General features: G+C 36.2%; 1 protein-coding gene across 3 annotated transcripts; it reads right to left on the bottom strand.

The window, feature by feature from the left end:
* Positions 1-52: 52 nt before the first annotated feature.
* Positions 53-23,626, bottom strand: pms1 (PMS1 homolog 1, mismatch repair system component). 3 transcript variants are annotated; one of them, XM_066687703.1, is made up of 13 exons: positions 23,556-23,626; positions 22,884-23,035; positions 21,200-21,382; positions 20,871-20,973; positions 20,091-20,254; positions 15,920-16,036; positions 10,764-10,886; positions 10,294-10,440; positions 8,921-9,795; positions 5,153-5,632; positions 4,752-4,882; positions 1,605-1,765; positions 53-805 (listed from the first exon to the last, which is right to left on the bottom strand). In XM_066687703.1, the coding sequence occupies exons 2-13, from the start codon at positions 23,013-23,015 to the stop codon at positions 608-610; spliced, it is 2,814 nt and encodes a 937-aa protein (XP_066543800.1). In that variant the 5' UTR covers positions 23,016-23,035; positions 23,556-23,626; the 3' UTR covers positions 53-607. The 3 variants fall into 3 exon arrangements, with proteins under 3 accessions (XP_066543800.1, XP_066543802.1, XP_066543801.1); XM_066687705.1 differs by having other exon boundaries at positions 22,968-23,035; XM_066687704.1 differs by having other exon boundaries at positions 23,518-23,610.
* Between the last annotated feature and the right edge of the window lie 30 nt (positions 23,627-23,656).

Genomic DNA, 23,656 nt, shown 5'->3' with positions numbered 1-23,656 from the left:
ACGTGGGTTTGTAATTGCTTGGGTTCATATTAAATACATACGAATACAAAAAAACGATGTATTCTACATTTATTGCTTTTGTTTATAAATCAACCAATTGACACTTACAAAGTTAGACCATGAGATAATATTTCCTGAGTACATTGAACTGAGTAGCAACACAAAATCATATTAAACGCATGTCAAAATTTCAAAATAAATACATCTTGAATCACACAAATCACACACACACCAAAACATGTTCAGTGTATTACATTTATATTCTCAGGTATTTTCGCTTTCTCATGTAAATAATTAATATATGATCCTAATAAACAAGGTACTTTTAAATACATAAAAAAGTAGCAAAATAAATATTTAATGGGGGGGGGGGGAAATGAAATGGCAGAGAAAACAAATACATACAGAATGTGGTGGTTTAACAAATGAACTGGTAAAAATATTACAACAGCTGTGGCAGAAGGATAAAATACGTATCACTTCATTTATTCCATTGCTTCACCGTCTAATAAAAAAATAACAGTTACAAATGTAGCAGTGAATGAACAGTGAATAAATGTGGGGCAGACACACAAAAAGCTCCAGGAGGAGAGTGACCGTGCTTGCTTCAGTCTGGATTGAGCACGTTCTGCACATCTTGTTGCTCTGTCTCTGGAAGAGCTTTCAAATAATGGAAAAATGGGCGTCCATGAATACAGGTTTGTCTTTCCTTCCCGAGCTGCTGTTTCATTCTGGACAGTGTGTCGTTAATATCCTCTCTGGAGAAGTGTAGCGGTAGCTGCCTTGCTAATCGAACTGCTTCTCCCTAAGATATGTGACAAAAAGGGTTTCAGTTAAAGTCTCTGTGTCGATCAAATTACACCCCCAACTAGTTTCTCTAGTCCATTTGCAACCCTGTTCAGGAGCATTTTATATACAACACACACACACACACACACACACACATTATATATATATATATATATATATATATATATATATATATATATATATATATATATAAATAAATTCACATATACATACACACACACACACACATATTCTCAGGGATGTTTCAGCTTCCATGTTTATTGCTGTTCTTTCTCCCTGCTTTGGTAGCTGTAATCGTTAGGTTTAATTAATCCACATCAGTTTCCTTATTAAATCACTGTATTTTTCTAGCAATACAGACATGAAATGAAGATTGATTTATTCCATAGTAAGGTGAATATGGTTATTATATTCCCTTTTTGTTTAGTACAATAAATATATCTGGGGATAGTTACTGTTAAACTTAATCTTAACCAGAAACAATCAGTACGGTGAATTATGCTTTGGAATTTAAATGACATCAGTTAATCTGTTGGCCATTTCACTCTAAAATGATTTTGACTGGTGAATTATCTTGGACAAAAATAAATGTCAAAAGCTGGCAGTCTCAAATATATTTGAAAGAATAGTGATATTGTCTAATCCAACCAATTCGAATCGTTTTTGTTTTGGAGTAATGTATATGTGCATGTATGCCTGCATGTGTGTATATGTATTTATTGTATTCATATGTCTAACATAAAACCTACAACAATGTACAAGATAGATTTGGAATAAAGTCTTGCATTTCTAACCTCTAAGTAGCTGACAACTTTCAGCGGCCTGCACTCTTGTACAGTTTTTGCATTTCTCTTTAAAACAGCCGTTACAATTTCCTTTAAATCAGCGACACCAAAGAAAGGCACACAGTCAGCCATCCCTGCTACTTCCAGACTTCTCTCTGTGGATAAGGCACCTGGCCAAGGAAAGCAGAAAACAGGGATTAATATACACTAGATAATAACAACAATCTCCAGGAAAGAATAATAAATAAATATTGTGATTTATACTCCAGTGACTGACCAAAAAAAACAAGGCTATTGCCAAATAGAGTGCTAACTGCCTATTACAGTTTCCTTTCAGACTGGAAAGAAAAATGTATGTTTCAGAAGACTTCATGCTCCACCAATCTTTCTAGCTTTCTCTTCCGCAAGTACAGTTTATATCGGGGAATAGTACCAAGCTGGCTAGGTGCTGCTTGTACTAACAATTGTTTCTTGACCTAATCTGTGATCATGGGCCAGCACAACTAGATATCAAACGCATGCATTTAAAAAGAGTTTCCCTTTTTCTTACATTCCCAGTCCATTATCAGATGCGGTAAGATGTTCAGATAGAGAACATATTTGAACTTTTAGAGCTAATTTTCAGTGCACAGTACTAAAGAATATCTAAGGAGATTATTCCAACTGCTAATGCCAGTTTTTGCTGTACAGTACACATGTGCATGTGCACACTAGTCACATGATAGAGATGTATATTATGCTAAATTCTAGCACCAGGAGTAAAACTAAAATAGCAGAGTAACAGCATTAGAATCAAACCATTCAAATATCAAAGGACATTTCAGTTCAGCAATTCCATTATTTAACATTTTTTCTTTTGCATCAGTTTCTGTTGCTATACAAGTGAAAATTCAGGAATGTGATAAAATTATAATTGTAAATCGTTCCTATTAAATTCTACATTGACTCCTTATCTCACTGCTCTGCAGTGACCCCTGCTGATAGATCCAGGAAATAGCTGTACTTAATCAGCTGACAGCTGCAGAGTTGGCAGCTAAAGCGTGCTCATTTCTTGGCATTTCTCTTTTCTCAAAGGGCAGCTATTCTCCTCACCACCATGCAGTGGTACAAACCCACTGTGCTGGGTAAAAACCTTGGCTACTGGCCATATCAGACAAGGTTGCGCAACCGCCTGGACTCAAACCTGTAGTTCAAGTTTCAGCTTTTATTTGGACATAATTTGCATGACCAATCTGAAGGGAAAGGAAATGCAGAAATCCATCTGTAGAGACAGATTGTTAACACGCTCACTTTTCTGGTATATATGTAAACTTAGTCAGAAGAAAAAAAAACTGAAAATGCCCCACATCTCTACACCCCTGAAGCTATTTTTAAGACGGAAAAGGTTTATTTCTGATGATGTCAAGGAGTCATATACCATGGCGCACTCGCATCTAGCAAGAAGTGTGAGGCATGGAGCTTGGAAGTGACACTTTTTTTTTTTATGTTCACTCAAGCTGTTGCAATCAAAAGATCAGATCCCAGAATGGCCTGTCCTTCATTTATGTTTCCCCTAACCCCAAAATGACAACCTTTAATTCTCTTTTGTCTGGGGCCAAGACCCTGGCTAATTTTCTAGGCTTGCACACTTCATGGCCAGCTTGCAGGAAATGTTAAAAATAATCAGCTGACTCAAGAAAGTTCAACCATAATAATTTAAACATCAAAAGAAGAAAAAACGAATGTTATTGACAATACATAAGTGTATGCAGAAAACTTAATTTTCTAACAACAAAGCCTTACATTTGTGTCACACTGAAGATCTTGTTTAATGTTTATTTTTTTAATCTCTTACTGATGTCTGCTTTTCAATTCTGAACTACTGACTTTGGGTTGCTCAGTACTAACTCTCACATGGCAAAAATATTTAAAATTTTACAACACACTTTTAAGCCCTTTTTTTGAATTTACTGCTTTCATATGTTGGTGTTCTACCTACAACCAAAAAAGTTAATGTTTAAAAATGCAACCTTTTGACATTGCAGGGACTGACAGGTTTAAGGTTAACATTGCTGTGTAAATAAGTAGCAGCCAAGGAACCCATTTAGTGTTTAAATCTCAGGTGCCCACTTCAAATTTGATGCACTGTCACTTTCAAAGGTTAAACCCCTAAAATATGTTCCATATGATGGAGAATTTCTAGGAAAACTGCAGATTTTTTTTTTCCCGTGCTAATCCAATACTGACACAGCAACTCTGTCAGAATAATTTATTTTAATCCTTTTATTCAAACCCCTATGTTTGACATTTCTAAATTATTTGTGAACTATGACATTAATGATGTCCAATCGACCCAACCTCTGTTTAATCGAAACGGACAATCCTTGAGACCTTTAAACAGCATGAATCAAGAAATAATAAAAGGGCTTTTTCTCAGGGGAATATTAGGAGCGTACATTACTCAAACACACAGAAGGAACAGAAAGAAAATGTTGGATTCTCTCAGTAAAATATTTTTCAATGCCAGGACAACCAAAGGATATAAAACTAATAATACGTAGTGGTGCACTGTTTTGAAAAAAATATTTTACATATTACGTTACATGCTGAAGTGCCTTAAAACCCCAAATACTGACTTAATACAGTTCAACCTATTAAACAATTTGAACAAGTACACGTTATTAAAGATTTAATAACTATCTAAGTAGGCCACTCTGATCTACAAATACCTACTTATTTTCAATCACACTAATGATGATATGTGGTAATCTCAATCTGTTCCTGTCTTCAGGCTCCATAATCTATAAGCAAAAGCAGCAGGAGAAACGAAATGGCATTTCGATTGGAGGCTGACAGCCCACGGAAAACAAATGCATCTCATATATTAGTACAGCAAGCTAGTGAAATCCACTAATCTGTCCAGAGAAAATTCATTTTGAGAACACAATCAGATGAAATAGCCAAGTGAAATGGCTTAGGAGTTCACTCTGTAAAAATAAGGATGAAAAAAAAAAGCAAAGAAAAGCAGAATTAAAAAAAAAAAAAAAAACTAAAGATGGATTTATTTGTACTCCTGCCCTGCCCTTACCCTCTGGATTAATGTTATTTTATAAGAGGGATAAGGACACACAAACCACTTGATTTGGAGTTAAGTTTGCATTTAATTATGCAATGTACCTGGAATCAGTCGGACTTTAAACCCGTTTGCCACCAGCCTGGGGTCTGAAAAGTAGGTCATGCCATTCAATTCTGGGCGTTCCTTTTCCATGCTGCAGAGAGCACCTGTATACTCCACTCCACCGAGAAGGCTAGCGAAACAAACACACAATAACCTGATTGACAATTCTTCAGGCTGAAATATACACTGGACATGACAGCAAGCTTAAAATAAACTCTTACCTTGGTTTAAATTAAAAGTATTATTACTATTACTATTCATTTATTTTAAAATAAGCACAGCACAAGAAAACACGTTTTTGACAGCTACAGTGTACTCCTAAACTGAAAAAAAGAATAAGAATAATGTCAAGGGTTGTATTTTTTCAATCTTGACAGTGAATACAAAAGGAATACATTACCCATCTGTTAACTGGATAGGTGTCTGAAGGTTCACTGCTGGAAGTATATTATTCTCCAGAAGTCTTTTAAACAGCAAGGCTTCTTCCACCCGAGATGGATTTAACAACATGAGGTTTTTACCAGATAGAACGACCCAGGCACTGTGTGAAGCCAACCGGTTTACAAGCTGGGGGCCTTCTGGTTTCTGCTGGTGTTCATCTGTCAGGAGTTTAATTCGCTGTTTCAGAGAAGTCACAGAGAAGGGAACGGTTTTAGAAGGTTTCTCTGGGCTGTGTTTCTTCTCGGACTGAGACTGGAAGAGCTTGTTCAGGATCTGCTGGTTGGAAAGGGGAGCTTTGCGTTTGAGAACAGAAGGCCTCATCTGGGGAGAAGCCAGCTTGCTCCGTTTCTCTGCTTCTTTTCCACTAGTGCCTTGCTCTGTTGCCTTCTTAGTCTGCGAGTTGTACCGAAGTAAATCCTTCTCAGCCTTGTCCTCATAACTGCAATTAAAAATACATATTAATATTACATAATAATAGTAATTAAAAGTGTCTTCAAATTGTGGAATGTTTGACTAATTTCTTATAACTGAATCCTACAGATGAGTCACTGTAATGTAAATTCTGAGTAGGTGTATATATTATGTACATTGTGTACATATTTCATTTTTTCATATATTACGTTCTTCAGACATGTCCCCACATCCTATGAAACCTCCCTGAGCCTTTTTCCAGGTGGTATTAAATCATTAAGTTAAGTAAACAATTAAATAGTGGAGAATTGCCAGCAATTAAAATGTAAAATCAAGGAAAATATCAAAAATTCCTACTCACATTCTTCTTCTTAAGAATTCAAATAATCATAGCGCTTTCTGAACAAATGTAGTGGTAGTCTAACTGTTAATATCAGACTTAATAGTTCCTTCATTTAGCACATAAAGTACCCATAAAAATGACTGATTCTGTATCAATCGTACAATAGAAGACTGCACATTAAACATACTCAAATGTTAGTAACAAAAGGGATTCAGTACAACAATGAGGACATTTTAACATAATGGATGCAGTATTCATTTTAGATATCCTATGGCAGAGCAGTAATTTAAACCAAACTTTATTAAGTATGAAGTCAAATTGCACCCTCACCTAATTACTTTGGTATAAACTATAATGGTCTTAAATTAAGCTTTTAAGATAAGCACTTCTTAGTGAACATTCAGAATCAATTCTTTGCAGGCGTGGTGGAAAATAGGTTTAGTGAAAAGGTCAACAGTTGTAACTAATTAAATATGCTCACATCACATATGGTACCTTGATTCAATTTACTCTGGTGAATCTAAGTGGTTCCTAGGGACAAGCAATAAATCATATCCAAGAAAATGTGCAGAAACTCTTAAGATAAAAAACATCTGCTACCTGTAGCTAGCCGGGGGGCAGGGGGGGGGGATTAATGTCTGTGGAAACTGAATCCCTTACAGCTTTGACCATTATACTACTACTAATTACAAATGTGATTTCTTTAGGTCTGTTGAAAAAGCATTTTATATATTATCACTCACTCTCAAACCAACAGGAATGGGAAGATATTTCCATTGTGATACTGTCCCTAGTCCTATTGCTAGTTGCACCGTGCATACACAGTGTTCCTGTTCATAAGCAGAACTCATTTCCCACAGTGTCCGTACAGTACCCCCGGGTGTGAGTTTCAGTCAATCCTCAGATATTGAAGACCTATCCCAGGCACACGTCCAAACATCAGAACCGCACAGCCCAAAACAAACATCATCAAACTTCCCACATCTACTTACTGCTTAAGACTGGTATCCGAGAGCAGGAATTTGTACACTGTCGGGAACCCATGGTCTCATATTCCCAATCAGCTCTTAATACCTGACCATTTGTAAATGTACAAACCATGCACTCAACAAGTCACACAAAAGTTTTGATTGCTCTCCTTCCACGAGAGATTCCCTCCTTCAGTTTTCCATAGACATTCTAAACAAACAACTATGTTGGTACTGCTTGTCCTATCATCTTTAAAACAGTCACAGAGAACAAGACTTTTTCAAGTGCCTGTCACAGCCAGGAAGCATTCTGATCCCATTCAGATTGTTACTTTTCAGTCTTAGTTACTAACCTTGTCATGTGCGTTTAAAGTTAAAATTCAAAATGCTAAATAAAACATGGAAAAATTATGTAATATATCCCTAGCTTATTCTCTGTGTAAAATAATCTCCTAGTTGACAGCTTTCACAGCACAGTGATGTTTTGACCATTAGTACTACATGCCTGGAATAAATAAAGAATATCAACCCTATATAAACTGTATTTTAAGAACATAATGTTCTCTCTGGCTTGGGCAACACACCAAGTCTCTATACAGCTGCTGGACAAGAGCCACAATTTTTCCTTGTGCATTTTACCAATGCAAGCTAAATATAAAGGCATGTATTGAAAGGTGATTTATGCTAAATCTGCCAAGAACCATAAAAACAACTAGTCTAAACTGTTGTTCTTTGCACAGCATCTTCCATATAACATCTGACCATTTATGTCCTATATGACCTGTGTCACACAAGACATCTCTACAATTTATGCCAACAGAAATGTCCTCAACTTTTGTTTCCCTCCTGAAGCCAGAAGTGCTTCATTCACAACATCTGATCGTACAAAATTACCTTGTCATATTGTAAAACTGCAAACACACTGAGGGAGGCTACGCAAATGGTTTTTGCTCCTGACATTTGTGATGACACTGTTTCAAGCAGTGTAAACGAACATAATTCTCCATGAGAATCCCGATAAAATAATTGTACAGAGTATTTTATGTGTGTATATATATATATATATATATATATATATATATATATATATATATATATATATCTAAAGAGGAGTACTAAGTATTAGTTTGGATCTAATGGATTGTTTTGGCTACAGCTACATTTACGGACGAAGTTCATATTATAAAGATGTTGTCTACTAGGATATTAAATAAGAATGTTCCATGTATGTAATTATCAGGAAATCATAGGTCATACTTTATATTGTAGATCATCTAGAAATTGAATAATTTGCTGGACCATTATATTTATGAAATTATTTTCAAATTGAACTAGAAAGATATCTCAAAATGTTCCAGGTAATGCATATGGAATAACTGGAACAATACAATCAACATTTCCAGTGCTGGTATCCACGATGATTATCCCGATGTAGTGGTGTCAAGAACGTGATCCTTAGAACACACCAGATACCATCAACATTTACACTGGCATGATGATGTGGACAACTCTAATACGCGTAACAGAGAACGAAGATTGGTACATCTGGAAAACAAAACTAAACACAATTCACTAAACGGGATTTGCAAAGGAAGACCTGTCCATCTTTTTTCAGTGCGAGTAACTAATTGAACCAACAATGAACCTTTACTATGTCACTGCTGTCACACAGACGAAGATGAACACTACCTTAAAGTATACAAAATGCATACCTTGCTGGAAAATAAATGTACCGGTATTTTATAACGCAGAAAATGTTTTTCAGACTGGAAAATATTAAGCATCTAACTTAATAATCAGATGCAGTGGTCTGGAAAAGATAAACATAGTTCGTATCAACAATTCACCATCAGGATAACAGAAGCGACAAGCCAAGTACATTTTCCACGCCATATTTTATAAAGGCAGGTGATATGTCTTTTTTTTTTATTATTATTATTTTTTTTAACTAGTGAGTCACAAGGAATGGAAACTGGTTGGTCAAAGGTGAAATCTGGAAACTTACTTCTTTTTCTCTTCTTCGCCTAGGTTTTTCCACATTTCTTCAGCAATGCTGGTAATGTCTTGCAGATTGGCCTTTGCATGCTCTTGTAGAATCTGTGGTTGCATCTCTTGCTCAAATATCGCACTGGCGGACATGGGCTGTCTCACTGTGCGGTTGCTTATCAAGTCGTAGGCTGTGAGCTTGGCCATCTTCTCCGTCACTGCATTGGACATCTTTTTGCAAGAGCTCTTGCACGTCTCAGGAGATTCTTGGTTGGTATCGGTTCTAATCCCACTTGTTTCTTCGTTAGGTATGTGAATCTTCACCGGCTTCAGCCATTCACCTGTACTGGGATCTTTCAAAGCATGACCTCTGCTCCAGCTTTCCACTGTAATTTCAGAAGTAGCCTTTATTCTGCCTACATTTGCGTCTTGTGAATTTTCTGATGTGCTTCCTATACCACCCTTACCTGTACCGAGCAGACGGTTTTCTTCTAGGTTGTCATCTGTGATGGTCTCATCAGTCAATGAGGAAGTCAATCCAAACTCACGAGCATTCTTAAAGATCTGACTGTCTTCAGAAGATGACGAAGTGCTGTCTGGTATACTCTCGTGCACAGCCTTGGTAAAGATGTCGGAGGTCTGGCGTGGACCCTTGTCATGAAGTACTTGCCTCTTACAGCCTGTGAGGCTCTCGCCCTCTTGTCCCGGAGCAGTTTGCTTTCCCTTATTAATGGCTGAAATACAGTTTCTGTCTGGAGACTCACAGCTTGCAGGAAGACCGGTTTCTCCAGGGGAGGGTTGGTGGTCTGTTCCAGCAATATCTTTATGCTCTGCACTTGACTGGGAACCATATATTGGCGTGAACATGGCCTCCACAGCTGATAAAACTGCATCCTGGAGAAATTAAAAAGAAATTGAAGTTTCATAAATATACATATATCACATCACAATCACCATCACCCTATATCTATCCACTGCTGCCTCCCCAAGATGTTTCCACTTGCTTGGATCTACAGCTTCTCTATTCCATGTCACACCTGCAAAGTTTATGATTTAATTTTCCCATCTTCAATGTGGTTGTGTTCTAGGTCTTTTTTCACCTCTTGGTATCCATTCAATAGCTATGATTTTTAAATTGAAATGCTCTAATGTATGTAAGTAAGGAGGTTTTAAGATCAATGAAGATCTTCTGTCTTCATAGTGTCCCTAGTCTGCTCTTTAACTGCTGCCTACAGGGAAAGTTGTGGATAGTGGGATGGCATCCAAACCAATTTGTTCTTCACACCAATATTTTAACCCAGGGTTCCTGGAAGGTGCCATTGGGAATACATTAAAACAACACCAATTTGTATAGGAAAAAATCCATATAAAATGAAAGAATGCACATAATACCTTGTTCTGAAACATTATTTGAGACTTATCAGGAGTTAGGTTTACATCAATTGAAGAAGCAGGGACAGTGATGTGCATCATCATCACAGGGTACCGCCCATGGGACGACTCCGTGCTGGACTGTGAGCTGTACAAGTGTTTGACGAGCTACATTTTTGACAGAAAAGGGTGAAAGAATGAACATAACGATTTATTGGGAAACCAAATATAGAGAGCAAAATGTGATTGTGACCCTAAACGTGGTAGCTAGAATCTGTACAAGAAGTGCACATGTGGCATTTTGAACTACTTTACAACTACTCTGTAACAATTGGGAACTTAAGAGCAATATGAAGGAAAAAAGAAAAGGTGTTACATTATCTATGTGTGTGTGTATTACATAGAGTGTATATGTGCATGAACATGTATGAGATTCAGGGTAGTGTTCAGTGTAGTGTGCTCAGAATATTATTTCAGCATGCAGTCTTTACCTTAAGAATTTCTTTCTGATGAACTGGTCTTTGATTCACAAAAATAAATGTTTTGTCAGGATTGCTGGTGCTTGTGGATGTGTAATCAGAGCCTGGTTTTGGCACGTATCCACTTATTTTAATCTAGAAGTAAAAAAAAAAAAAAAAAAGTAGTACATGTAACAAGCATTCATGGGACTGACAATAGAATTTGCTAGGAAGGCAAAATAACTATAGACCTCCCAGGGTGGTTTCAATTGTTTGTCATATCATATATAATATTTTTGATTATTAGGTAGATACAAGGGCAAGTGGAATCCTTGTTGCAGAGGTGCAGATTATTTTGTGCATATGAGCGAAGGACAAGATCATCCTGTACTGCAGAGGAATGTTTGTTCTGTTGTTGTTTTTTTAAATGGAAAAAACATTTAAAATGGTAGTTTCTCAGACTACATATTGAGTATATTTTATACTAATATTTTATTGGGTACTAAAAATAGGGTCAATTTCTATCAGTCTAGAATAACCCCTATTTCATCTCACCCAAACCACACTACATGCCTACAAAATGTCATCTTTCTTCTCTGTTGGGATTTTTCAAAATAAACAAATTACACAGTGTTTACTTTCAGCAACCATTTCAGCAATTAATTAAGTTTTCAATGCACAATCAGAACAAATTTGTCAACTCCTAACAATGCTGTTGCCAAGCTGCTAAAATCTGCTATGACAACCGCATCTATTGGCAGTGCGTTTGGAAGCACAAGTGAGCTGCTGAAATGGGAACCAGCTCCACAACTGCCGTATGTTGTGTGTAATGGCATACAATTTTAAATTAAAAAGCTTGGCAGCTGGTGGGCAAGCGTGCATTTTAATTAGAGTTTTTAATGAGCTTTCTAAATACTTGTATTGAAAATTTTACAATAGACATTTACTTGACGTATACTTCACCATTACAACACTTCTAATTACGAGAACACAGGTGATCATTTTCACTGACTGCAAGACACTGAATGAAAACTATTATTCGGCTCTGACCAATGCCAGAGCATTTGTATTACTTGTATTACAGAACACATTAGCTCGTACATGCACAGAGATAAGTGGGTTCAAATTGCTGCAAAAAAGATTTGGAGTAATTGGAATCCCCAAAACAAATACCTTCTTCAGCAATTTTCATAACAACCCATGCCTTGTGAAGTAAATTGACCCAAATTCACTTTTTAGTGTGACGCCCACTCCGGAGAATTAAAAACAAAACTTACAATTGCAAGAGAACCGAGATGACAGTAAGCCATACTCCACTGTGAAAAGCCTGCATTGTCACCTGTAAACAAGGACTTTAAATATAAGAATATCAGCTGGTTCAAGATGGAACCATTCCAGAACTTCAAAACTTAGGTAGGGAAATATACCTGGACCTCACTTGCTCAACAATTGCCCAACTGCTACAAAATGAGATATAGATTTAGATTGTTTTAGTGCTTTATCTCATCATATAGTATTTAGATTAAATTCTAAGATTGGACCGCCAGTAGTTAGCACAATGCTATAGGCATCCAAGAGGCTTTATAATCTCCAATATTCACACTATAGCTATAAATGAAACAATTACTGATGCACTTCTAGCCACCGGTTAACATTACAGTATTTCTGGTTGAATCTAGTTTTGTTTTTTTGTTTTTTAAGTAAAATTAACATTATCATAAAGTTCCAAGGGAGTATTGTTGAAACCCTGGTATTGGAATTACACAAATCCCTGAATACACAGTCAGTTATGTATGCACCTTGAAACGATAAATTGTCTGAGTTGAGCAAAACTAGAAATACTGGTGTCATAGGGCTGGACCAAATGAAAACTTTGACCCACCTGTGAATCGCAAATCACAAAGTTGTACCCTGTCGCATTTTGATTTATAAATAGTATAAAGTGGCTTCTTACAATAAATTAAATCGTAATAGGGTACAGATTTGAACTGTGATTAACGGGTAGGTCAAAGTTTTGATTTTGTCTAGCCCGCAGTGTCAAAAATCAAAAGGCCTTGTGATTTCTAAGGGATTACCTATTTATACCAAACTGATACCAAAACAGGGATGCGAAGATCACTTTTTACAGTACAATCTATATGTTGATCCTTGATACAGATCGGACAGGCTGCCTAGAACTGCATATGTCTTGTCTGCAGAATATCTGAACATCTTTATGCGTGGTACAGAATCATGACTTGGTGTCTCAAAGACCAATGATAGAATAGACAAGTGGACAACTTAGTACATAAACAAAATGAAAACCTAACAAATACATGAAATTAAATCTACCTCAGAATAAAATCATAAATTGGGCACACAAAAAAATCATTTGACACAGTACTTACAGATAGTTTGCCAAATTCTAAACCTGTCATATAATGATGTATCCCAATTTCTCCCTCTAGGAATGCACAGCATTGCTGACACTGTTAAAGGTTTTATCACTAACCCCTTCAAAAAACATAAATAGCATTAATTGCATCTGTTTGCTATGTGTTTTTATTTTTACAATTTTCATATCTTATATCTTTTTAATTATCTACAAATATACAAATGTGGAAGTTGCACATTTAGGAGTAATAGAGTTTCTGGTGTATTTAAACAATCATGGAAAGGGATATCAGAAACTAAAGCTGACATGGTTTATAATACCTACATGTTTTAAATAGTATCCGCTGCAAAATCGATTTGGCTTGAAATATAACTTTAGTGTAAATTCTAGAAAAATATGAATTCAATATATTTCATTATTGTTATTAGTATTACACGTAGTAGCTGTAATAGAAGCATTTGGCTGAAGCCTTATTCTAAAAGCAAAGCACAATTGAACCACAATTGTTTTAATAAACTTGAACAGAAACAAATATAATTACATAATTCAGCAGGATGAAACAATTTGAGGAAATATGGGGTCCATTTCTCCTCATAATTAATATTAAATTACAGGGTGGGGTGGGGGTGATATAACACAAAATGTGGTACATGTACTGTTGACAAAAATACAATTGCAAAAGTTACATAATGCAGAGCATTTCAACAAAAATTGTAGAAAACAACATTATATCATACATTGAATAAGGAAACAGAATACAGCAACTCCAGCAAATGAGGTGAAGGATTACACAAATCAGAAAGGTCTACTTAAGGTGCTAATCCTATGAGCTGTCATAAAAGCCAAAATAAGTGTCAGGTTGTGTTTCATTCTAATCTGCTGTTTTTCCCTACTTTAGCAATGGGCCATTTCTCATTTTATTAGTTTATATTAATTTGCCAGGAGGAAGTCCATGTGGCATTCCCCAGTGCATTCCGTGATTGTTAAGCTGCCACAGAAGCAGTAAATACATACTTTCCTTGTTACAGGAAGCAAAAAGAAAAGGTCACCTAGATAATTAATTGAGTACCAAATGTCCCTACTAAAAAACAAAAAAGAGAAGGAAAAAAAAAAGAAAAAAATGTACGCTGTGTCTGTCAAGACCCATTTGTTAAGGGTTCCCTTTGCAGGTAGCTAACATGGGGACCGTGGCGTGAAGGGCTGATATTTACGCTCTACGGAAATGTAATTACAATTAGAATTAGTTCAACAAGTTCATGTGACACAAAATATTAATTCTGCTCTACAAATGCCGAGGAAAAAAACTGGAAGCTGTCCAACAACAAGATGTCATGTACAAATGGCAGGAGTTCAGCACATCTTGATCGGAAGGGTCACGTTAACTCAGGACGCGACTCTTTGGGATTATGCATCTTTACATTTTAAGGGAATACAGGGATGCTGGTATTTAAAAGTGCGGAGGAATCCCTTATGAATGCCCCTAAACAAACAGGGCTGTTACAGGATGCAGATCCTTTCACACAGAAACTGCATCCGATCCCGCTCCACGATGGGGCCACTGCTGCCAGCACTGTTGGAGGTGTGGCTCTGTGCCAGGGCAGCTCAGCTATGTCCTTCTGATGGTCAACCATCAACATGAATAATGATCCTCCTGCACTCTTCTAACTCACTGGTATATTTGTTGCAGTAACTCAAATGCCTTCAGTGTAGAAAAGACCCAAGCAGCAGGTGCTTCCTCAATGAACCACTATGGTCAAAAACTTAATTACCCTGCACCTCAAGGTTCGATCTGAAATTTCTCAGGGCAAACATACTGTTAAAACACATATGAAAAGGGGTTGATTGCTTTTGTCATATTTCCCATCTCCGTGCAGGCAAGTGTTGGTGAAAGTTGTGTATTTGTTCCTAATGAAACCAAAATGAGAAAACCACAACTCAAGGCTGTAAAGCTGACCCTACTGAAAAAGTTTTTAACTGGGATGATCCAATCAGGAACACATGGAAGAGGAAACAAATTTTCTTTTTACACTGTTGGCATTTTAGTTTCTTTTAGTTTCTGATACTGTACAGCACACATTTCAAATGAGCAGATTGTGTTTGATGTTTTATTTAGTATTGTAAATGTATTAACAGCCTTCAAATCAAATCTCTGCATGCAAGTCCTAGTCCTGTCAACTGGGAGCTTTCTAACTAATTGTAAAAGGAAATCAAAATGTAAAATAATATACAAGCAGGTACAATGTCCAGGGGAATTGCTTGAACCCTTTGCCTTTGCCCCTTTGTGGCATTTGCAGATTCTGTCACTGTGTGCAAGTTCCCTATTACTTTTGCAGTAACAGCAAACTGACAAGCATTAAACACTTCAAGAGCGAGCATGAAGCACCTTGTACCAACTGCATGCAAAACTTGCATGTAAAACAAAATTGTATTAAAACAAGGATTTCCATAGGAATGTGGTTTTAGCTAATATTGTAATGTAAACTTCAAAAACACCATAGAAGAATTCGAAGTTTAGCCTTCTGAGCAGATCTTTAAGTATATTAATCTGGGAGAGAAAATCACAATTACTGTACATTTGAAAGTTCTTATGGAAAAAAAGGTCCAAAAGTTTACATTGACTTTTAAATTAACTGTGATTAATGTAATGAACAAACAAATGTTGTATAGAATATGATAAACTTTCCTTTAACATTTCACTTACACTATATACATTAGTCATTATGTTAAATTAGGGTGATGTCGTTTTAAGAGAAGAATGCCAAAACTGCTGACTATGAATTTATTTCCCTGCTCTAGAATGTAGCCTTTTACTGACCTCTGGTTGCTCCTGATGGTGATGGAGAAGTAGCATGTTGCCAATCAAGCCTGTTCCAAGCACTGACATGAGGGCCATTTTGTGATCCGACACCTTGGCCTTTTGCCAAACAATTGCCTGAAACAACATGGTAAAAAGGGTCAAGTTTTTTTTTTTATCCTAAAATTAGATCTGTTGATTGAGAGTCATCTGCAGGATTACGTGCTCGCAAACAGACATTCAGCACCATTCACCAATCAGGGAATTGGAACATTGATAAGCATTTTCCTTTCCTTGTGCATTTGCTGGAAGGTTTAAAATCAGCAGCGTCTGAACTTCAAATTAAGCAGGAAGTCTGAGGGGCATTCGAGAGTGTAAACAAATTCAGAAGAAATCCCTGTAGATTAAAAAAAAAGTACTATCACTTCAACTGGAGTAATTAAATGACATTAGTTTCAGATCTCTATGTTCACATGCACCAGATAGTGTAAGGATATTACACACAGCTACCATTACCTTCAAGCATTCGGAGGAAAAGAATACCATTCCAAACATCTGCATAAATCACAACTGCTGAAATGATCAGAACTGAAAGCAAACTGCTTCCTTTAACCATTTCAATGCCCAGTTTTGGAATATCTCGGATCATGCAACAAGTACATGTGTATTTCATCAGCATATCAAATGTAGTTTAAAGGGTCTGGCATGTTGTCAGTGTAGTCACATGCAATACTGGAGGGTGAAAGTGACAAATTTAGAAAGAGGCCTTTTAAAAGCACTTCAAGAAACTGCAAGGGGGGAAAAGTAAGCATTGCCTTTACCTATTGTTAACCCTAGAACCCCACAGCTGCTACCTGCAATAGATCATTTTCTTGTAGAACCAGAGTTGGGTTTCTGAGGTCAATCATGCAAAAGTAACACATATTTTAACACCACTGTGCAAGCATGTCATTGGTATTTCCATTGGCAAGCATAAATCCAGGGTGTTGATTTCTGAAAGTATGTTATCAGTCACACACCTCAGAGGAATGAAATATGCAATTTAGTAACTGTAAAAAGATCACTGTAGTAAACAGCTTTTGGAAAAGCTATGAAACATGAGATGCTCCGAAGTGCAAAGTTTGTGATACAAGATACCTCTGTAAGTGCTGATGGCATGAAAAGGAGGCACGCTCCTCCCTTGACAATCTTTAAACGAATTAAATGAAAAGGATATGCAACAAACTCTCCCTCTCCCCTCACATTTTATGCAAAGGAGCCCCTGTAACTGTATCCAGAAAGAAGCATTCGAACAAGATAGTCCACTAAAGGTTGGTGTCAACATTTTGACCTCAGGTAGGCATCCCAAATTTGGTTGGGTGAAGCACAAGTGGCTGGACAGTGACATCACAGAAACGTCTTAATGGGGACGGAACAGAATGTGAACATGTGCTTTTCTAGTACATCTCCACACAGATCTGCACCGTCACTATTAGAAAAGTACTAGTCCTCATTGAAAGAGGCACATAAAGTGAATTTAATTTAAAGTTTTGTTATATACATAAAAAGAAAATGAAGCATGCAGCATGAAGTAGTGTTTAGGACTTATTACCAGAGGTGTGGCCCTGATGGACAGTATATCCTGGAGTAAGGCATGTCTCCCACATAGCTCTGTCCTACCCAGCACTTACTGGTAGGTTCACTTGTGACAGACTAGCATTCCACCCAGGGGAAGTGTGGTATTATCAGTTTGCTTCCCAATACAGAAACTGCTAAAGCTCCAGCCCGATGAGCTACTTTCACTTGTGAAGAACATTAAACAAAACATTACAGAGTAGGTTTCATTTAATCTACATTGAACCTGCATGAAGAGATTTCTTTCATGCACAGATTTTATGAAAGTGTTTGGGGTTTCATTCTGTGCATGCTTTGGCCTAATCTGAGGAATTCCAACATTATGAAAGCAGTTCCTCCCACAGGGTCACGTCCTGGTGCATTTGGGAATTTCACATGGAGATCAGTGCTACCATCCATAAAGTTCTTGCCCCATACGGTGCCATTAAATCTTCATTCCTGTCAGAGTTCCTTTTCAGAGACTGGAGCTCCACAACTGTGATAACCAGGTGTTCTTACAAGTCTGCTTTGTAAATGACATTGCAAACTTCACAGATGAAAGTGCCTTATCTGAGAAAGGTCGGCTGAATTAGAGGAATATCTTCATTCTGACAAAAATCATTTTGATTTGTAATGAGATGTCTTCATTAAGGATTTCTGTGAATGGACCTTACTTTCCTCGAAGGGGCATTCTCTTAATACCCAGTTATTAATTAAAGTTCATCAGCAAAGATTAAACTTTTTAATGTTGCCAAGTTATGCACACAGTTGTTGCCTCATACATCCATGATTAGACTTAGTTACTACCACTTAAAAGCAAAACACTGCAATTTTGTCACATACTATTTACATACATTAATTGGATGAAGTACTTTCATTTTATTTAAAAAGGTTATTTGCCTTAGCTTTATGCTTTATTATGTATATAAGCCTTAAACACACCATTCAGGCCAGTTTCAGTTGATCGAAAAAAAACAAAAAAACGCAGAATAAAATATAGAATTATCTCCAATTATGTAAGTCAGCTTTGTAAATGCTTCCATATGCATCAGTTCAAAGTATGCTTTTCAGGAAAGAAGCGTTGAAAGATGGAAAAAATACCATTCTCTCTGAGCATGTCTGGCATGAAGAAAAGCACGGTCAGTATTCTAAGAATTTCTTGGAAGGAAAGCTTCTTTTTCAGAAGATGGGTATCTGAATTCACAAGATCTCAATATCGCACATTAAGGCCTAATAAGAAAATGTCCTGAAGGAACTTTTAAAGCAATGGCTTCAGAAGATGTGGGCAAAGAAAGGCTTCCCTTTTCATGTCTGAAATTAAGTATTCTACAATATCTGCATAGAACGACTGATTTAAGACCACAACATTTCGAAATCCATGTAAATTGGGATAGCATAGTTCTCAATACCATTTAAAGTTTTTTTTTTTTTTTTATGAAATATTAAACAAACCCTGGGGCTAATGCTTAAAAATAAGCAACAAAATAAAACATAATACTTGGTTTTCAAACTTTTTGCAACTAATGTACAATTAACTGAACTCCAGAATACAAATACAAACAGTCATGCTCATCAATTTTAAATATTTGTATGTTGGGTAGCACATGTAGAGACAAAATATATGCTGCGCTACATAGAAAATTAAATAAAAAACATTTTCAATTTTTAATGCTTTTTTAAGATTCAGTCACGCAAGTTGAAAGGAACTGGTTTTAAAATTATTGCTTAAAAAAAAAAATTAAAAGGTACAAGTTTTAAGTAATATTAATAGCTGAAGCTTTTCATACCATCTAAGACATAACTAAAAATGAATGCAGTGCATATAGAGCATTACTGGATTTTCGACTGATATCGTGTTTCTCTGTTCATTACAAATCACCTGTTAACAAAGAGGGACATCTTGTGGCAGAAACTATCAACACATGCTACAAAACAAAATGCATTAGTCCTTTTATTACCAGTAAAATATTACAAAAATATATACAAACTTAACTATTATTATTGTTGCTGTTACAGGAACAAAACATTTAAAACAGAGAATCGTTTCTTTCTTCTTTTTAAAAAACTGATCAAAATCACATACAATTGCCTCATACTGAGTGTTATTTAAATATTCTGCAATCACAAATGTAATTAAAAATGGTTAATGTGATCTCAAAGAGTTATGTATGACATTAGAAAATGTTTTAACAGGAAACTGGAATGTACCACAGATGATCTGAAGGTAGCGGAGGGAGATGAAAGTCACTACCAATACATAAGCAGTGGAATAACTTGAGCTGCTCGTGTGTAGAGGACCAAGTTCAACTAGAATGATATAGACTAGGTCATCCCTGTAACCTGCTCAGAGGTGGTCGACACACAGCCAAGCAGAGACTCATACTCTGTCATCACTATAATACAGGCAGTACGATTATTAGTTAATCAGCGCACTAATCAAGACCCCTCTCTATGAACTGTATACAAAAAACAGCTATAAAAATACTCAGAAAGTTACATTAAGACACAGGCCTACATCTTGGTTTGTTGGCCATTTGAACTCAAATATAAAACTAGAACTCAGGAGTCAGGAGTCAAAAATACGGAAGGAAAAGCATACCTTGTTGTGAGTAAATGTTATCCTCAACTGTGGCTTTATAATGCCATAGGCCATTAGGAGGTCCTGAACCTTTTTCAGCTCCTCTTTACATTTTTTGGTCGTTGAGTAAAACTGCTTCCTCACAGGGAGATTCTTAAACAGCTTTAGCACACACACGGTGGTACCTAGTGAAACACAAATAAATAATATTCTCATTTAATTTAATTTCTGACATGAGTCATATATCAACTCGGGTTTCCAGACATAAAAAGGCTCAAAAGATTTATTAAAATAACCAGCTGATTCATCTATTCCATCACACCTTTTAAGAAAATTGAAAGGAGAAAATTAATTTATTTTCCAGGAGGATATTTGCACAGACTGGTATCAGATTGATTCACTGGATTTGTTTTTCTCTTCGTGATTTTAATTTATATATTTAATTAATTCATTATGAAAGAGAAGATAAAGCAAAAGCTCCAGCCTTTCATATTGATTTTTATTGTAAATCTCTCACTAGAGCAGTAAAACCTAAAATGTTAATTATTCACTATTTGAAGATAGTTCATATTTATGTCATAGCTCATTATTTGAATACTTAATCATTGTTAAAAGTTTCAGGTGAGTGACAAAATAGCAACTACTAACAGAACTCCAAGAAATAAGTGATGCATTATTGCTGTGGTATAGTTTAGATATTGTAAAATATTGTAGTAGAAACAAATATATAATGGTTAATACTCAGTAAAGCTGCAACAAAGGTAACATGTTTGTATTCTTGTGGTATGTGGTTTTTCTTACCCTGGCCCAGATGAGAAGGCTTCTGTGAGATAACATTTCCTTTGAAGTCCAATGTGTATTGGTTACTGATGTGGTCCTCAGCTGTCTTCGTGGTAATGATAACCTGATTGAATTTGAAAAACACAACAGAAAAGATTGGGTGTATTTAAGATCTATTGAAAAATATTGAGAATTTGATATTGTATTACTGATCTCTCTGCAATGGTTTACACATAGAATTCTGAAAAATTCTGCAAGGACAGCTTGGTAAGTAAATATAATGATTTTTAAACAAATGGTTACCCTTTTCTCTATTTGTGATATATAAAAATCGACCTGCCGCCACTCACCTCTGACACGGCACAGATGGAACCCAGGGCTTCTCCTCGGAAGCCGTAGGTCTCCAAACTCTCCAAGTCATCGTGGCTGGTGATTTTGGATGTGTAGTGGCTCACAGCCATAACAGGGGTATCAGATGCTTTGATTCCAGAACCATTGTCTCTCACCTCTATCCGGTCAAAACCGTAATTGTCCTTAAAAAAATAGAAAACGAACCATCAAGCAAAACTATTGCTCCATGCTTTGATGCATTTCTCATTTAACCACCTGTAAGCAAGCTAATGAAGTGTAAATCTGTACCGACAGAGACATGCACAGGTTTAAAAAATACAAAACACCTCATCAGTAAAATCTGTAAAAGAATCTCTCGATTGCTTAAACTGAACTGTAAAATCAAGATGTTATCTACTATTCAGAGCAGTCATCATTTTATTATGATTGATATAATAATACAAACTGTATTATTATATATTTTTTATTATTAATAATAATACTTCAGATTCATTAGGGTCACTTTCCACTTTTCAGTTAGAGCTTAAAAGAAACACTTCTGTGCACTTCCAAGTTAAAAGTACTGCCATAGTAACAAATAACAATAAATAAGACTTAAGTGATACTGCTGTTGTATGATTTTCAGTGCACAGAGTGAATACTCCAGAAGACCTGCAACACCGGTGCTTAAATAAAACAGAAGCAGTTTTCCATTGCCCTATTCCAACTGAGTGCACTCATCCTCATTCAGATAATTCATTATTGATCATATATAAACCACTCATGTGCTCTCCACGTGCCAATATAGAATATGTATAAATGCACAAACTCCATGAAATAAACAATACTCAAACTACATAATCTTAATTTGGGAAAAAAATGAAACAAATATTCAAATTACTTAATCATATTGTAATACAAGACATTACAAAATTAAATGAAAGGCATTTTAAATATAATTTGCACCCTAAATATACATAGCCTACTATACAGTATCCCAGCAAAGCAACTGTCTAGTTTGAATCGAATTACAAGTTTGTTTGTTTTGTGTATGTTTCAGTGCTAGTCATCAAAAAGATAAAATAACTAGTTAGACACGTCTGTGACAGACTTCCTAGCAGAGGAATAAGCATACTGATTGATACAGACAGCTCATAAATGTTACATTTCTGCAATGGAGCAGTAGTACACTAATGACAATGAATTCATCATGACAAAGAAAAACAAACTTAAAGGGAATTGGGTTACCTCTTCACATGAAGCAAGCATGTATCTCTATGTCCATTAAGCCCTCGCTACAGAGACTGTTTTCTTCCTTTATGGTAAGATTTGTCATTTTTTTAACATGTGTCAATTGGGTTTATGTCAATTTCTCTAGACTTTAAATCAAGTATACAACATCACAACGTCACTTTAACAGAGACTTTAAATGATAAACATACGGGGATGAGATCATGCAGCAGTGATCTGTGATAAATAGAGATCAAAGCCCATGAAAGTAAAACAACAACACACACACACACACACACACAAACTTTATAACAGTCACTATCAGGACAGTCAGACTTACCTATTGTTCTTGTGATTTAATTCAGTTAAAAGAGCTATCTCAAATATTAAACAATATAATAAATAACAATCCAATGCTTAAAATAATCTGAAATATTGTACATCTAAAAAACTGCCACTTAGGAAATGAATTACCAATTTCACGTCAATACTGGAGGCACTGGCATCCAGGGCATTTTCCACCAGCTCTTTCACCACATTCACCACAGACGTGATCACCTGTGAGCTGGAAAGCAGGCGGACAGTTTCTGGAGGCAAATGCTTCATGTCCAGTTTTGATAGGATTCCTGAAACATGATATAACAGAACTTTATTTTTTTTAAATAATGACAATGCTTCAACTGGAGGAAAAAACATGCAAGTTGCAAAATGCATATATATCTTAAAGTTTAAATGTAGCTTCCCTTTTGCCCTCTGTGGATGTAAAATATCTTTAGGGATTTGTGTTTGTCAATGCAATTATGTGGCAATTTAGCATAACCACTTGTTGTTACAGGTAATACACACTCCTGCCTGGTCGACTGATAAATAATCTTAACATCCCAGTTAATAATTATACTGATATAAATCCGTCTTTACACTGAGTCAGTGCACACTGCTGAAGAACTAATGTTCCCGCGTTCATAGCATGCACTTCTCAACATAACTTTAATAGGATTGTTCCAAGGCAGGATATTTTACAATACAGTTAGCAAAGGGTCACAAACAGAACTAATACAGTACATCTACTTCTACAAATTGCAAATCAAATGTCACCGCTATCACTAACGTTTATCGTTTCAATGTCAACTAAAACGAATAAATTACAGTTATCCGAAATCCTCCACAGGTCTTCGCAGCAGCACATTCCACTTGTTTTCACTCTTTTCCGGCATAAAGCGGAAGCCCAGCCCCCAACTGTTCACGTC

Source organism: Amia ocellicauda, chromosome 16, assembly GCF_036373705.1.
Source record: "Amia ocellicauda isolate fAmiCal2 chromosome 16, fAmiCal2.hap1, whole genome shotgun sequence".
In the NCBI taxonomy this organism is placed as follows: Eukaryota; Metazoa; Chordata; class Actinopteri; order Amiiformes; family Amiidae; genus Amia; species Amia ocellicauda.
Note: the sequence above shows the minus strand (reverse complement) of the source record. Positions and strands in the feature narration are given on the sequence as shown.

Coding starts and splice junctions, on each gene's coding strand:
- pms1 (XM_066687703.1), bottom strand. CDS start 23,015: ATGAAGCATTTGCCTCCAGAAACTGTCCGCCTGCTTTCCAGCTCACAG. Junction 4,883..5,152: donor CCTATCCAGTTAACAGATGG/GTAATGTATTCC, acceptor TTGTTTCGCTAG/CCTTCTCGGTGGAGTGGAGT. Junction 1,766..4,751: donor TAAAGTCCGACTGATTCCAG/GTACATTGCATA, acceptor TTCCTTGGCCAG/GTGCCTTATCCACAGAGAGA.